The sequence below is a fragment of the Tenrec ecaudatus genome, chromosome 16 (assembly GCF_050624435.1).
Source record: "Tenrec ecaudatus isolate mTenEca1 chromosome 16, mTenEca1.hap1, whole genome shotgun sequence".
NCBI classification, from domain to species: Eukaryota; Metazoa; Chordata; class Mammalia; order Afrosoricida; family Tenrecidae; genus Tenrec; species Tenrec ecaudatus.
In genome coordinates, this window is record NC_134545.1 from 40262232 (window position 1) to 40279338 (window position 17107).

General features: G+C 41.3%; 1 protein-coding gene across 2 annotated transcripts in view; it reads left to right on the forward strand.

Annotated features, from left to right (window-relative positions):
• The window catches only part of POLR3A (RNA polymerase III subunit A), a 98755-nt gene that overhangs the window by 11622 nt on the left and 70026 nt on the right, over positions 1-17107 (forward strand). For both annotated transcript variants that reach the window (XM_075534563.1, XM_075534564.1), the window contains exons 2-10: positions 5370-5505; positions 5740-5877; positions 6316-6487; positions 7044-7198; positions 10244-10483; positions 11042-11204; positions 11372-11508; positions 13514-13617; positions 14884-15025. In XM_075534563.1, the coding sequence (XP_075390678.1) occupies positions 5370-5505; positions 5740-5877; positions 6316-6487; positions 7044-7198; positions 10244-10483; positions 11042-11204; positions 11372-11508; positions 13514-13617; positions 14884-15025 (1387 nt within the window). The remainder of the gene's footprint in view (positions 1-5369; positions 5506-5739; positions 5878-6315; positions 6488-7043; positions 7199-10243; positions 10484-11041; positions 11205-11371; positions 11509-13513; positions 13618-14883; positions 15026-17107) is intronic.

A 17107-nucleotide genomic window follows, 5' to 3' on the forward strand; every position in this document is an offset into this window, starting at 1 on the left:
AGGTTTCCATCTCTTCAATTCTGTTTCTCTGTTCTTTTATAGTATTGTATAATTCTGTTACATTCATGTTTGCCTTTCTGTTCGGAGGTTTTCTTGTAAGACTTTTAGTGAAGTTTCTAGCTTTTCTGTTCTTTTTCTCTCTCAGATTTGTTGTATGCGTGTACTGATCATTCTTCTGAATTCTATTTCTGGTAATTCCATTGCCTGTTCAGTTTCAGGCATATGTTAGATCTGGGTGTTGTTAACTTCTTTGTGCGTTTTTCTCATTTTTCAGTGTGGACTGATCTTTTCTATTGTTTCCTTACATCCTGATGTAGCTGTTAGAGTTGTAGGGAGATCAAGATATGTAGGGTACTTAACTCTGTTGGGTAGTGTAATGAAAGAATGGTGGGTCAAGTAATGTGGGGGCATGAGCAGAAGAGTAGGGAAGAGATCAGAGAATGGAATGGAAAGTTTTAGAATAAAGAGAAAGGGGGAGAAAAAGGAGGATCAGGTAGTCTAATTGGTGGATTGTACAAAAAGAAAAAAATGAGAGGAAAAATTTTCTTATTTTTCAAGGATGAAGGAAGGGTAATGATGGAAAAAGAATTGTAAGAGTAGTATGTTCTTTTGTTTTCAGGAAGAGGAGGGAAAAGAAGCATTGATGAATAGAAATTATTTAACCAGAACTAAAAAAGTATTCTAAAATTTTAATAATTAAAGAAACTGAACGAAGAGAAGGAAAAATATGTAATAAAATAAAAGGAAGAACTGTTAATGTTTGTTTGTTTAGGATCTAAGCTTTGCCCACGGGCTTTACCGCTGCGTGGGCAGGAGTGATTCTTTGAGAAGAGTGGGGCATGGCTGGATTCAGGATCCGTCCTGAAAGCACTAGTAAGGTGACCAGACATCCCACTTTTCAACAATTTGTCCCACAGCGTTTTAAAAAAGTACCGATTTTTGGAAAGAATGCACAACAAGCTAGGGTATGCGGTTTTCGGCTGCCGTGTGGCTATTTCGCCAGGATATGAGTTTTATCAGTGGTGTCCCGCTGGTGTCCCGCTTTACCAACGTTAAAATCTGGTCACCTGCCACTAAGGGCAAGGAGCAGTGGAACAGTCACAAGCACTTTTTGTGAGTGAGTGGTTCCCTTGGTTGGGTGTTTGGGGTTTATTTTATGCCCTGTGGTGGCCTGGAGGCCAGGGGCTTGAGTGGAATGGCAGTCTGTAGAGAAGTTTCACAGGTCAGTCCTAGGCTAAATGGGTATGAATGGGGTAGGACAGGGTTCTCTGAGAAGGGAAGTGGGTAATAGGGTGCAGATATGCCTGAATGTTGGCAGGGTGCTCAATTTAGGTGATAGCTGGAGTGTGCATCAGTTACTTGAACTTTTTGATCTTGCAGGAGCACGTACATTTGCCGCCAGAGGGACAGAAAGATGTTATGCTGTGGGTGGGGGTGGGAGTGTCTCACCAGTCAGATAATTCAACCATGGGCTCAGTCCTGGGGTGTATGTATGTCTGGGTGTTGGCAGGCTGCTCAATTAGCTAATATTACAACTGGGGTGTGTAGCAGTTTACTTGAACTTTTAGCACTTAGGGATTTTAGCTCCAACTCACTCACTCACACTGCACTATGATGTCAAGAGCTGACCAGCTGGGACTGTCTTTAGCAGAGAGAGGTCAATCAGGGCTGCATGTATACGTGGGTGTTCGCCTCCCAGGGACATCCACCTGCTGAGGGATATATCAGGTGCTTGAGCAGCCTTGGGGGCTAGGTGTGCGGACACACTGCGGACAGTTAAGTCTTTCAAGTCCACACGAGATGTGTAGTATGGTGGTGGTTAGGTTTCTCCCACTTTCCTTTCCCCCTTACTCACTATCATTCCCACTGTCCCTGGACTTCAGTGGCGCTTGGATCACTTATCTATTGGGTTATCTCTTGGAAATGTCCCAACAGACGGCTTTCTGTTAGCTAGTGATTTTCTCTTGCTTCCTGGAGAGGGCCTCACACTTTGTGTGGGACGTAGGCCATTTTGACCTGGAAGCTGATGATACCATATTTTGTATGCCAATTCGTCTGCTGAAAGACACTTGGTGTTTTCTACCTTTTTGCTGTTATGACTGATGTTGGAGTGAATATTGGTGTACGAGTATCTGTTTAAACAGGGATGAGCCCTGGTGGGGTGGACAGTTACAAGTTGGATGCTTGCTACAATGTAGACACTGAGAGTTCATCAGTCCTCGGAGGAGAAGGATGAGGTCTTCTGCTCCCAGAGGATTTAGAGCCTGGAAACCGCAAGGGCATTTCTATTCTGTCCAATAGGGTTGCGTTGAGTCAAAACTGACTTGATGGCAGTGAGTTTAGTTTTTGGTTTCGTACCCGTACTTAGGAGGCGACTTCCTGGGTCACGATGCTAGCTCTATGCGGAACTTTTTGAGGAGCTGCCACATTGTTTTCCACATTAGCTAAACCACTTCAAATTCCCACCCACTGTGGGCAAGTGCTCTGTTTTCTCCATGTCTTCATTAGCGCTTTGCAGATACATCATTAAGACATTGTAAAATGGTAGTCGTATGTCTGTCAGAACCTTATGAGAGGCAATAACCATGATCAGCCCAAAGCTGAGTCCCATGAAGTAGAGGTCAGACTTTACTATTATTTTAACATTCCATTTGCCCGTGAATTTTTGACGTCCAGTCACATGGTCAACTCTCGAGTCAATTTCAGTGTGACTTTCTCCATGGGGTTAGAACTGTCCAATCCAATCTTGGTAAGGTCCTGTCATTTTATTTGCATAGTAAGTCATAGGGATTTTGTTTGTACAGTTAAGTATAGCAATCAATCCCTGAAAGATATGTAAAGTAAATTACCCACATGGAAGGTGTAGGCAAAGATCAGATAAAAAATATCAAATAAAAAGTTGTTTACAGCAGACCCAGGAAATGCCAATCAACCTGGACAAAAGTAACAAAGCATGTGGGGTAGAAAAGTCTGTCAAGGGTAACTCCTTAGGGCTTAATGGAAAAATCTCTCCATCTGTTTTTCCAGAAGAGCCAAGGCAAAATTCCACATAAAGGAGCTTGTATCACATATATGTAGTAGAAAGATGGCCTGATCATCTACTTCCAAATATTCAGGGGTGAAAACTCTAGGGATCACCACAGTGATATATCCTGCAGCCAATCATGGGAAAGGTGTGGGACCTGGCAGATTTTTTTTCTTTTTAAAATAATTTCATTTTTTACTGTTAAAAAAAATTTTTTTATTAGGGGCACATACAACTCTTATCACAGTCCATACATACATCAGTCGTGTAAAGCACATTTGTACATTCATTGCCTTCCATCATTCTCAAAACATTTGCTCTCCACTTAAGCCCCTGGATTCAGGTCCTCAGTTTTTCCCCACCCTCACCGGTCCCCCTTCCCTCATGAACCCTATTATATTATAATAATATAAATTATTATTATTTTGTCATGTCTTACACTGTCTGAGGTTTACCCCCCCTTCCCTCCACTCTCCCAGTATCGCCACTCTCACCACTGGTCGTTAAGGGTTCATCAGCCCCAGAGTCCCTCTGGTCTAGCCAGATTTGTAAGGTAGAATTGGTGTCATGATAGTGGTGGGGAGGAAGCATTAAAGAACTAGTAGAGGAGAGTTGTATGTTTCATCGTTGCTACACTACACCCTGGCTGGCTCATCTCCTTCCTGCGACCCTTCTGTAAGGGGATGTCCAGTTGTCTACAGATGTTCTCCACTCTGCACTCCCCCTCATTCACCATGAAACGATTTTTTGTTTTTTGATGCCTGATACCTGATCCCATTGACACCTCGTGATCACACAGGCTGTTGTGCTTCTTCCATGTGGGCTTTGTTGCTTCTGAGCTAGGTGGCCGCTTGTTTACCTTTAAGCCTTTAAGACCCCATACACTATAGCTTTTGATAGCCAGGTCCCATCAGCTTTCTTCACATTTGCTTATGAACCCGCTTTGTCTTCAGCGATCATATCGGAAAGGTGAGCATCATGGAATGCCAGTTTAATAGAACAAAGTGTTCTTACGTTGAGGGAGTACTTGAGTAGAGGCCCAATGTCCACCTCCTACCTTAATACTAAACCTATAAATATATGTATATAGATCCATTTCCCCATGGTTGTATATAAATACATTTACATATATACCTGCATGTATTTAGACCTCTATAAATGCCCTTTGCCTCCTAGTTCTTTCCTCTATTTCCTTTTACTTTCCTCCTGTCCCACTATCATGCTCAGCCTTCATTTGGGTTTCAGTGATTGCTGTCATTACATTGCCCTTGATCAAGTCCTACTAGGCCTCCTACCCACCTCTCCACTGATTTTGGATGTTGTATTCTTTTCCAGATTCTTTATCCCATCTATCTTATTTACATAATAATATGCACAAAAAACAAGACAGCAAAACAAAGCAACAAAAGAAAACAAAACAACAGCAACAACAAAACAATGACAAAGAAAAGCCTGTAAATAGTTCATCGTCTGTTAGTTGACCTTTAGGAGTGTTTTCAGGTCGAATCTGATGGGGTGTCATACCCTGGCCCCAAAATCTACTTTTGGTGTTCCCTTAGGACGTGCTCTGTCCTGCTTGCTGTTCTGTTGCACACCATAGTGTTTCGCCTCAGTGTGATGGGGTCAGATGGTGTGCAATTCCCATACTGTATCTCCAGTGTTGTCCTCCCCTAGGGCTATGGGTCAGTAAGGGACGTTGAGTAGTGGAGCTGACCCTATGGTTGTTTCTGTGCATTGGCTGCTCTGAGCAGGGATATCGTCAAGGCTTGGTGGGCCAGCATGTGTTCCACTCTCTCTTCCTCCTCCTTCATTTGATCCTGTGTGTTCTCACCAGACATGTCCCTCTCCCTGGGTTGTAGCTTCAATGCTGTCCTCTGAAGTGAATTCTTCTTGGGGGAGGGGAGGCTGTCCACACAGTTGGGATTGGGGCTGGACTTAAGACCTTGCTACTGGTTTCCTGGTTCATGAGAACTAGGAAGATTTTATGAAGTTGTTCATGGAGTTTCTGTGAATTGCTAGCCAATTAAGTAGCAATTAACACAAACTAATTTGTAAATCTCTTCTTCTATACTATACTTTTTTTCATTTTCTTGTTAATGCCCTTTGATCTACAAAAGAGTTTGATGGAGTCTAATTTGTGTATTTTTTTCTTTTACTGCACCTACTTTGGTGTCCTATCTAATAATGCATCCTCAAATCTAAGGTCCTGGTGATTAACCACTGTCCCTTTATTGGAGTTTTATTTAGGGCCATTTGAATAGATCCATTTTGAGTTATTTCTGTCTATAATGAGAAGTAGATATTGGGAATGGTTTTGATGTAATTACTCTTGTTTCTGTTCCAGAAGCCACATCTGTTTTGGCATGAAGTCCCCTGAGGAAATGCGCCAACAGGCACATATCCAGGTTGTGAGCAAGAATTTGTATAGCCAGGACAACAACCATGCTCCTCTGCCGTATGGGGTGTTGGACCATAGGATGGTAAGACCCCTCTGCCACCCCCTTGCCCTGGCCTGTGTTTTGACTGCTGATAAAACTGAAGGGGGCCAATTTTCATCCCCCTCTGTGTGTCTCAAACCCAGTCAGGCACTCCGGCACCATTTATTTTACTGAATGTGAATAGTTAGTTCTGACCTCTTCTGACAAATGTGAGAACTGACTCCCCTTTCCTTGCCACTGGTCTCCGTTGATTGTTGGATGTGCTTTTGTTCAAAGGGTACAAGTGAGAAGGACCGTCCTTGTGAAACCTGTGGGAAAAACTTGGCTGACTGCCTGGGCCACTACGGATATGTTGACCTGGAATTGCCTTGTTTCCATGTGGGGTACTTCAGGGCGGTTATAGGCATTTTACAGGTAAGGGCCCACATGTAGACTTCCAAGGCTTAAATTCTAGAGTAACCAGTCTGAGGACTTCAGAGTGAGCTTAGAATTGTAAGAGATAGGGAGGGGATCAACTGGAGGAAATTCTGATCCTAAGTACAGAATATGTTTATCTTGTATTATATTACCGTGGTAAAGAAGTATTCAATCTTTAATTATTTTTCTCCCTGTAGAAAATTATTCATATACACTGGGGGGGTAATCTACAACAATACAGAATAGCATGAGTTAAAAAAAACTCCTCCCACTAAATACGACTACTATTAATGCTGAAGTCACTGAACACTGGTTACTTCTTGGCCTGACTGCTGCCATTTAGGATCCTGGACCGTTGGTAGGGTGGCATTTTACAAAGACAATAATGTTTCCTCATCACTCATCCTTTCATGTGTTCTCTTTCGTTTTTAACAGATGATCTGTAAGACCTGCTGCCACATTATGCTGGCCCTGGAAGAGAAAAAGCAGTTTCTGGATTATTTAAAGAGACCCGGCCTGACCTACCTTCAGAAACGAGGCCTGAAGAAGAAAATTTCTGATAAGTGCCGGAAAAAAAACATTTGCCCTCGCTGTGGTGCTTTTAATGGTGAGCAGGACAGATGCACGACTGCATGGAACCCCGCACCCATGGCCTTCTCTTGGCTTTGTTAGTGTTCAGTCCTTTTTCAGGGGTGGCTTTTTTCCTTGTACATTAGGCTGCAGAGCCTGGCAGCTGACATGCTATTTTTTCCCCCTCATTTTATGGGGGGCTCATACAACTCTTACCACAATCCATACGTACATCAATTGTGTACAGCACATTTGTACATTCGCTGCCCTCAGCATTCTCAAAACATTTGCTTTCCACTTGGGCTCTTGGAATCAGCTCCTCATTTTTCATTTTTTCCCTCCCTCCCTCCCTGTCCTCCCCTCCCTCATGAACCCATGATAATTTATAAATTATTACTGTTTTATCAAATCTTATACTGCCTGTCTCCCTTCCCCACTTTACTGTTGACATGCTATTTATTAAGAACCGCACCTCTCATCTTAAATGACTTTGCATTTTCATTTTTTGCTTTTACCAGATTACAACTTCCATCCAACTTAACCTAATTTCAAAGCCTAATTTTCTGTATTTCTAAATAACTTAACTGATTTAGGTACTGTAAAGAAGTGTGGATTACTGAAGATTATTCATGAGAAATACAAAACCAACAAAAAAGTGGTGGATCCAATTGTGTCAAGTTTCCTTCAGTCTTTTGAAACAGCCATAGAACATAATAAAGAAGTGGAGTCCCTTCTGGGAAGGGCCCAGGTGAGCCTGGAGTTGCATGCATGGTCTAAAGGGCACACGTGGCTTGGAATTGACTTGATGACATTGGGTTGGTTGTTTGGTTTTGTGTTTTATCTGCTTTTATTAGATAAGTCACATTTAGGGCACACCTAAACTGATACAACCTCATTAACATAGTGGAGGATGCCGCAAGTACAAGGGATTAGGAGTACAGCACTTACTTTAGGAGGACACAGTTTCAGTCCAGAACATCCATACATCTATCTCTATTTCTCTCTCTCCCACACATGTGCACGCACAGTCATTTACTCAGACTTACTTTCACACGCATGTCTCCGTCACCTTTTTCCAAAATGAAAATTCTATTACGTTAGCATAAACATTCATTTAAGTGAGCAGTGAGACTAAGAAGTTACATAGCGACTATTATGTGTTACCAACCTTGGTGCTAAGTTTAACAGTTTCCTTGGAGAAGGACATCATGCTCAGTGAAGTAGAGATGCAGGATAATGCAAGAGGAAGGTGTTCCACAAGACTGATTGACGGAGTGGCTACAACAGGCTGTAGGAGGAAGCAGGCCCGGTGGTGGTTTGGTTTGTTGTAGGTACATAGGCCTGCTGTGAGTCTGAGCTGATTTCATGGCACTTAACAGCAACAACAAAGCTTAACAGCACGTATTCAACCGTCTAGGTAACATGATGTTTTCGTGATACAAAATGTGAGAATTTAATTGTATACAGCATAAACTGACAGATCCTGTGCCCTGAATGGATGGTTGGGTACAGAAAGATCTAGTTGACTCCCTTACAGCCATTTGCTTACTTTAATTGACTAAATTTAACTAACAGAAGTATCGTGCTTTTCTTGCTCTGTATTTGTAGAGTAGATAACATGATACTAGTAAGCTGTATGGCTTCTGAGTACCTAACTTCCAACTAATACTTAGGGGATTACCAGGATTTGCCCCGCAAATGTGCTCTCAAGGGTCCTCCAGCCCGCTGTGAAAGGGAAGTGTGTCGTTCGCCTGCCTGCTTTTGTTTTATGCCCTTGGAACTCCACGCCTTTGTTGGCAGCACACAGGACTGAATTGGAAGAGACCCAGACCAGGGGTTGCTTGCTTCTTTTTCTTCCCACCGATTCTGGCACAGATCCCCTTTAACAATTGGACAGAAGCGCTGAGCTCTGTCCCCTAAGGACTAATGTCTACTCACACCTAATTTTAAAGCAGGGGGTTTGTGAATTTACATATACATGATCATGAGTCTTGTCTCCCTCACCAGATAGAAATGCCTCTCCCGTGCCACAGTGTCCTCAGCAGACTGAATTACTGGTGCCCCTTCCAGCCATGATTATGTTCACATCCCATTGCCAGAGTGCCCCAATTTTAGTATTCCTCCTTGGGCAAACAGGCCACCTGTACTCTCTGTCCACAGCATTGTGTTTCTGTCTTCTAATGTGTAACAGTGGGTCAGAAACCTTCCATGGGCCCTTGTTCCGGCAGTCCTGCCACTCTGGAGGTTTCTTTGACATACTACGAAATCCTGTCCGGTAATTTAACTCGTGCTGGGGTAGTTAGGAGCACTGGTAGCATAGTGGATTATGCACTGGGCTGCTAACCACAAGGTTGGCATTAAAAACCACCAGCCGCTCCATTGAGGAAACAAGAGGCTTTCTACTCCCTGAAAGAGTTACAGTGTTAGACTGCTACACGTTCTACCCTATCCTGTAGGGTCTTTGTGAGTTGTGATCAACTTGATAGGGCTTCATGGGACAAGATGACTTACAGTCTGGCCAGTCCTTGTGTCCCCTGAACTTCCTTGATATTCTTGTCTCGTACTGAATGGTCCTCCTAGAAACTCTGGTGTTTGTGTGGTCCTGGAATTCTAATACCAAACTAAAGCAGACTCACTACCATCAAGTCAATCATGACTCATAGTGACCTTGTAGAACTGCCCCTGTGGGTTTCTGAAAATAAACCTGGATGGGAGTAGAACTCCTCATTGTTCTCCTGAGGAAGGGCTTGTGGTTTCAAACTGTTGATTGTGCAGCTAGCAACCCAACCCATAACCCACTATGCCACCAGGGCTCCTTGACGGATATAGTTCTAGGTGGACACTGGATTCTCCCAGGTGGTAGGGAGGTACTGCGCCTGGAAGATAGGTACACTGTGGAAGTGAACTCTTGTCTGGCCGAGGACCTTGAATGCAAGCTGTGGGTAGATGTCTCCCCAGCTGCAGCCCTGTTGAGTGGCCCCAGTAACTTTTGCTTGCTACATTGGTCTAAACGTATAAAATTCTGGTCATACAGTACACTTTCTGTCACGTAATCTTAGGTTGAGCCCAAGAAAGTCTAATAAACAGGCAAGAAGACAGCAGACTACTGGGTCTTCAGCTCTCTGAAAATATACATAATTCCTATAATTTGAATGGTTGCAGCATGACATGTATTAAATGGAGGTATTACAAAGATAATATTTGCTCATTACAGAAAAATTCGGTAGAATAGGAGTAAAATGATTAGAGTCCTACTCAATTATCGACAGGCCTGTGAATACCTTGGTGACCCTTTCCATTTCTTTTTCTTTCCGTACATGTGCGCTTCCCCAACACATGGTAGTACATGCCTGCTGTTTGTCTCACATGTCAATATTTTGTAAAACTTAGCTATGCTAATGTCTACATATCTGTGGTGCCATTTGTTAGTTGCTTCATAATTCTCCATGGATAGATCTCCCATGACTTACTTAGCCTGTGGTCTGTCAGGTTCTTTCCAATTTTTCACAATTAAAAACAACTTCAGTGACTATTTTGTAGCTAAGTCTTCATGATCATTTCTAAATTATCCCCTTTGGAATAACTCTGAGAAATGAAATTATTGTCTTAACTAGTTGGAATAAAGGTCAATAACATTTTTAGGGTTCTTACAATGCAGTATAGTATCAACAGAAATTTCTGAGCTCACACTCATTTTAAGTTAAACAACAGGTTAGAAAATATAAAGATGTAAACCCTTGTAGAAGCTGTAAAAAATTAATATAATAGCTTCCTTCATTCTTTGTTTTTGTAGGAAAACCTGAATCCTTTAGTAGTTCTGAATTTATTTAAACGCATTCCAGCTGAAGATGTCCCTCTACTTCTAATGAACCCAGAGGCAGGGAAGCCCTCCGACTTGATTCTCACTCGGCTTTTGGTGCCCCCTTTGTGTATCAGGCCCTCTGTCGTGAGCGACTTGAAATCTGGCACCAATGAAGACGATCTGACGATGAAGTTGACAGAAATCATTTTCCTAAATGATGTCATCAAAAAGGTCAGTGCTTTCCAGTAGTGTTTCCAAGACTATGATTTACAGAATATCTTTTTTAAAAATTCCAGTGAAAAATATCTTTGACATTTTGATAAAAAAATTCTACAGGAAAATCTTAATCTGAAGGGGAAAAATAAATAATGGGATGACAAATTTTCATGCACACCACATATCTAGAGCCATAGAGGCTGGAGAAACCCTTGAAACTCCTTATTGTCCTGAGATAATCTTCAAACTTAAAACATTAGTTAACTTAGCAGAGTGTCTGCTTTGAGCTGTGTCCTCTTGCAGTATGTCTACATAGTTAAACTGACAACGTGGGCGGTGTGGGCATGTTAATTAGGGAGGAACAACACAGAAAGAGTAGTCATTGTCACTGAATTGTACATGTAGAAACTAGTGTGTTTTTGCTATGTGTATTCTCATTAAGAGCAACAAAATAAATACATTAAAAATTTTTTTTAAAGGCACAAAAATCAACCTGGTCATAGAAACAGTCTTTTTTTTTTTTTTTTCATAGAAACAATCTTATTCCTGTTTTCCTTTTCTACTCATTTTCAGCATCGGATATCTGGAGCCAAGACTCAAATGATCATGGAGGACTGGGACTTCCTGCAGCTGCAGTGTGCCCTCTATATTAACAGTGAGCTCTCAGGCATTCCCCTTAACATGGCGCCCAAGAAATGGACCAGAGGTTTTGTCCAGCGCCTGAAGGGAAAGCAAGGTACGCTCTGGACAAAGTGTGAGGAAACATTCTACCGTCTTTAGTAAAATATTTGGACTATATGTCACGCTCATATAATTGGAGAGTGGAGATTTTTTTTAACTATTCTTTAATTAATTTCAACAGCCTGTCCCATGCCACTGAGGTCTTGATGTGTTTTTCTGTAGGTCGGTTTAGAGGCAATCTCTCAGGAAAGAGAGTGGATTTTTCTGGCCGAACAGTTATCTCACCTGACCCAAACCTCCGAATTGATGAGGTAGCTGTGCCGGTTCATGTGGCCAAGATTCTGACTTTTCCTGAAAAGGTGTGTGCCGTTCAGCTGCCGTTCACGTTCTCACTTGAATGGTCTTTCGCGTCATAGTTTGATGTTCCAAACAACAGAGATGGGAAGCCGCCTATTTGAGAGCGTGCTCCTTCTCAACAATTTTGTACATCAGAGTCGATTTTCCTCTAAATAGTTTTATTGGCATATAATTCATATAGTGCATAATTTAAATCATTCAGGAGTTGTACCATCATCAACAAAATTGACAGGGCAAGATATGGTAAAATAATCATTTATAAATGATTATTTTGAAGGAGGGGGGAGCAGGGAGGGAGGGGAGAAAATGAGGACTTGATGCCAGGGGCTTAAGTGAAGAGCAAATGTTTTGAGAATGATGAGGGCAATGAATACACAAATGCGTTTTGTACGATTGATGTATGTATGGATTGTGATAACAGTTGTATGAGCCCCTAATAAAACAATTAAAAAACAAACATTATCTTCTCATACTTAGCTCTCCATTTCCTTCCAACTTCCCTGCCATACCCCTATATAATTTTTAATCCAGTTATAATCTATAGATTTAATGGTCCTGAATTTCATGTATAGAAAATTGTGCAAAATGTAAACAAGAAGCAAACAAAAAAACCAACAATAGCAAAGCAAAATGGAAAAACTTCAATTGAAAAGGAAGAAAATATTAAAAACTTACATGTAAAAATTGAACAAAAAGGGGAGATCAAATGCTAAGGTATTCTGTATTTGTAGTTTGGGTTTTCAGACCACAATACATGAATAGTTGATTTGTACAGATTAAATGTTTAAGTGACTGGGTACTATTTATACACACAATGAGGCTTGATGATAGACCAGAACTTTGACTAATGCTTAGAAAGGCTAAACCATTAACATAGGAACTACATGTTAGTCCCAGACCACCATTCACTGGGTCACTCAGAGCAAGAGAGCCAAAGTCCACTGACCACCAGTTATAGCACCTTGGAATAGCCGTCGTCTGTGCTTGTTGCACTGGTGAAAAGGTCAGTTCTTTAAATCTGCTATAAATAAATTTGAGGTAAAACAGTTCACTTAGTGGGGTTTCAACCTTGAAGCCTTCTGGTGTGGCCTGTGAAGGGTGTTGTACACCTCAAACTGACAGAGTCGAAATTCCCAGTAGTCTCTAGCACATGGCCTGGATCACCCAGGAAGGGTCAGAAGTTTTCATTTATGAGCATAGTGTCAGGTACGTTCTCTCCTAGGAGAATTTCCTGAGAAAATATGTGTATTTATCTTTTAGGTCTATAAATTTCTGAAGGTAATGTGCCCTCTCAAACCTCCTGAGAGTTTGTGCTCTTCAATTTATATCATTCAAAGTGGAAGTTTGGACATGGCTCCAGGGACTCGGATCATGTTCCTTTGAAATGTTTTTTGAGTTTGGGGAACAACAAGAAGCTTCAAGGGGCGCTCTCACGAATGGAGCAAGGGTTTCTCTTTGTTTTCTTTGGAGGCAGGTTTTTCAGAGTTCCTTCTAGGATAGTCCTTCTGGTTATCGTTTGAGAAGGAGCTGATGGCGCTGTTGTGCTGGGAAACAAATTCCTCAGCGCAATTTTTCTTGTCAGTGCAAGTTTTAATTCTTTTAGAACTACTTTTACAAAAATCTACCCCGATTACCCCCTTTGGGGTCCCAAAGCAGTCTCCATAGCCCCTCTGCCTTTCATTTAGCTGATAGATCCTTTTGGAAGACATTATTTTGATTGGACCTTGCTCCCTGGTTCTGAATTTTTTTCAAGTATATTAATGAGAGACCTTGTCTGCAGCCATCTGCTGAGCACAGAGACATGAAGGATTGTGCTTTAGTTGGAAAAACTGCATGTGTAAACTGGAATCCTACTGACCATACTTTTGACCACTATCACTGGATATCCTTTTTTAAGTCCCCATGGGGTGTGTGTGTGTGTGTCCCCGTGCGCGCGTGTGTGTATGCCCTGTGCTAGCTTATAGAAACTGTATAGTATTTCATTATGTTTTTATTGTGGTCTTACAGGTGAACAAAGCAAACATCAATTTCTTAAGGAAGTTAGTTCGAAATGGCCCTGAGGTTCACCCAGGAGCAAATTTCATTCAGCAGAGACATATGCAGATGAAAAGGTAATGCATCTAGTGCACTGTTGCCATGTTTACCCACAGAATACAGTCTGAGAAGAATTTTCGTGATTCGATTTGGCATCTGTAAAATATCTGCTTCAATTACAAGGAGCACTTCTGAATGTCGTTGCTCACTGAATGTTGGAAACAGCAGGATCTTGTGTGCACATCTGTTTAATGTTAATGCCTCTGGGTGGGTAGAGCAGACTGGGATACGACAATTCATATTTTTTTGTGTGTCTCCTGGTTTTGCAAGTGTGACTTCAGTATTCTAGGAAAAGTCATCTTTGTGTTAAGCTGGGCTAACTAGAGACACAAATCCAATGACACTTGTATATGTGTAAGGAGGAACTTTATATCAAGGAGTAATTATATATCAAGAAAGGATCCCAGGCAGGTCAACTCAAGTCCATAAGTCCAATATTGGTTCTTACGTCCCTCTTCAGACTCACGTCTGAATGATGCAGCATGCTGGGAGATAGACTGGTGGGTGCAAAGCCATGTGGATCCAAAGGTGGTGGAAAACATCTCAGGGCTCCAGCAGCAATCTGGTCAGAAAACAGGCAGGTGAAGAGAAAGACAGAGAAAGAGAAGGAGAGCGAGAGACTGACTGACCAGTCTCCAGAGATCCATTTATCCCGGTATCCCCTCCAAGTGAGGTTATTAGGCTGTGACCTGATAGACAATCTAACCTCCACCCCTACGCTTTTTATATATCTTCAAGTTGACATGACATTATGAAACTTCCACAATCTCCTTCACTCTTTTGAAGTAAAATTTTATCAATAGGGTGGAAAAGTTGATTCATTCCTGTATTTCATTAATTAAAAATAAATTTCATTAATTCTAAGACATTTTATTCAATTTTTTGATGCTTTGAAAAGCAGTATATAACTCAAAATCCATTGTGTACTCTAGTTTAATTCAGTTTTTTTTCTATGTTGGTGGCGCAGAAAGTAATGATATCATTGCTTTTGAGTCAATGCTGACTCATGGCAACCCCTGTGGGCTTCTGAAACTGTCACTGTTTATGGGAGTAGAAAGCCAGACTGTCTCTCATGGAGCTACTAGTGCTTTCGAACTTCCCAACCATGTGGTTCACAGCCCAATGAATTTCCACTACACCAAAGTTGGTGATGGTTCTTAGAAATGGAGGCATCTTAGGTTTGTTAAACTATGTTCCTATAAGAAATAGCACCCTGATATGAAGAGAGAGGATTTGGTGTGTGAACTTTGCTTTCTGAGACTGTTTTATTGTTGCACATTAAGGTTTTTGAAATATGGAAATCGAGAAAAGATGGCCCAGGAGCTCAAGTACGGTGACATCGTTGAGAGACACCTCATCGATGGGGATGTGGTGCTGTTCAACCGGCAGCCCTCACTGCACAAATTGAGCATCATGGCTCATCTGGTGAGTCAAGCTTGCCACTTCCATTTATTTTTTGGGGGGTGGAAATTTGCTGTGAGTGTCCACTACTAAATTTTGGCCCCTCAAGTAGAAATTTCCAATAAACTCTTAATTTTCATAACCTTTAATCTTCTCTCACTTATAATTTCAATGGAACTTTAGAAAATTTTTCAGTGCTTTTTATATTTTTAATGTAATATTCAAACACACTACTAAATCAAAGAGCAATAAATTAGAAATTATTGCCAACAGTAGTATATACATGTAGGGGTAAACATAACCAGTAATTCCTGTGAAGAATGTACTTTGTAGTATGTACAGGTACTTTGTACCTGTATGAGACTAAAAGGACAACATTTGCTCCAAACCAAGGTTGAGAATAAGGTTTTCAGCAGCTCTGCCCTTTGAATGGGAAGCTGAGTCCTACATTGTCTATTCTTAGTCTGGAAGCTTCGATGAAACATAGCACTTTGGGTGATTGCTAGCATTTGAAATATCAGTGACATAGCTTCCCCCTCACAGCCACCTCAGTGTACCAAACGGACAGACAAGCAGCTAAAACCAGGCCAAGGGCCAACTGCAAGAGATCATCAATTGCTCCTATGAGCAAGCTGAAGAAAATTAAAACAAGTCAGCAAGAGCCAATGTATGCTCTGGAGTCTATCCCATCTCAAGAGTGGATTTGATGAACACCAATGACAGAAGATCTGATGAGCTGTGGGAAGACCTTTAGGCCATCATTGATGAAGAAGCCAAAAGGTCACTAAAGAGACAGGGAAGAAAAGGTCAGAGTGAATGTCAGAACAGACTCTGAAGTTGCTCAAGCGAATAGAAAAAAAGGATGAAGTCAAAGAACTATATAGAAAATTTCCAAGGGCATGTCGAGAAGACAAAGCCAAATATAATGAAGTGTGTAAAGACCTAGAATTGGAACATGAAAAGAGGACACACTCAGCGTGTCTTAAAGTGAAAGGACTCCAAAAATTCAGGCTTCGAGTTGCAGTCTTGAAAGAGTCTATGGGCAAATATTGAACGATGCAGGAAGCATCAGAAGAAGATGGATATGATTGAACTATTGAATTGTATGATTTTGCATTGTGTGCAAATAAAACTTTTTTCGTAATAGAAAGTATACAATGTCACTGTACCAAAAAGACCTAGTCGACAGCCCACCATTTCAGGAGGAAGCAGATGAGCAAGAACCAATGGTGCTGGAGGAAGAAGTTCAAGCAGCACTGAACGCATTAGCCACAAACAAGGCTCCCGGAATTGATGGAATATGAACCGAAATGTTTCAATAAGCTGATGAAGCCCTGGAAGCACTCACTCACCTATGCCAGGAAATAGAGGACAGCTACTTGGCCAGTTGACTAGAAGAGATCCATATTTGCACTCATTCCCAAAGGTGGCCTAAGAGAAAGCTCAAATCAGAAAACTCTCATTAATATCCTATGCATGTAACATTTTGTTGAAGATCATGCAATAATTCTTGTAGCACTACGTTCACAGGAAACTGCTGGAAGCTCAGGCCAGATTCAGAAGAGAACTTGGAACAAAAGATACTGCTGATATCAGATGGATTTTTGTCCTAAGCAGAGAATACAAAAATGATATTTACCTGTGTTTTTTTGACTGTGGACCATAATAGACTGTGGATAACCTTGAATATAATGGGAATTTCAGGACACTTCATTGTACTCAAGAGGTACTTGTACTACTGTAAAGATGTATAGTTTAAGAGCAATTGTGTAAACAGAAACGGAATACATGGTTTAAAATCAGGAAAAACATAATTGGAGAAGCTGGATTATATGAAGAATCAGATCAGAATTAGAGGAAGGTTTATTAACAGGAAGGCTTATTAACAATCTGTGATGTGCAGATGGCACACAATCTTCTTTGCTGAAAGTGAAGAGGAATTGATGCTGATGAAGGTCAGAGATTGCAGCTATCAGTATGAATTACAACTCATTGTACAGAAGACCCAAATCCTCCCAACTGGATCAGTAGGTAACATCATGATAAATGGAGAAAAGGTTAAAGTTGTCAAAGGATTTTGTCAGATGTGGCTCCATAATCAATGCT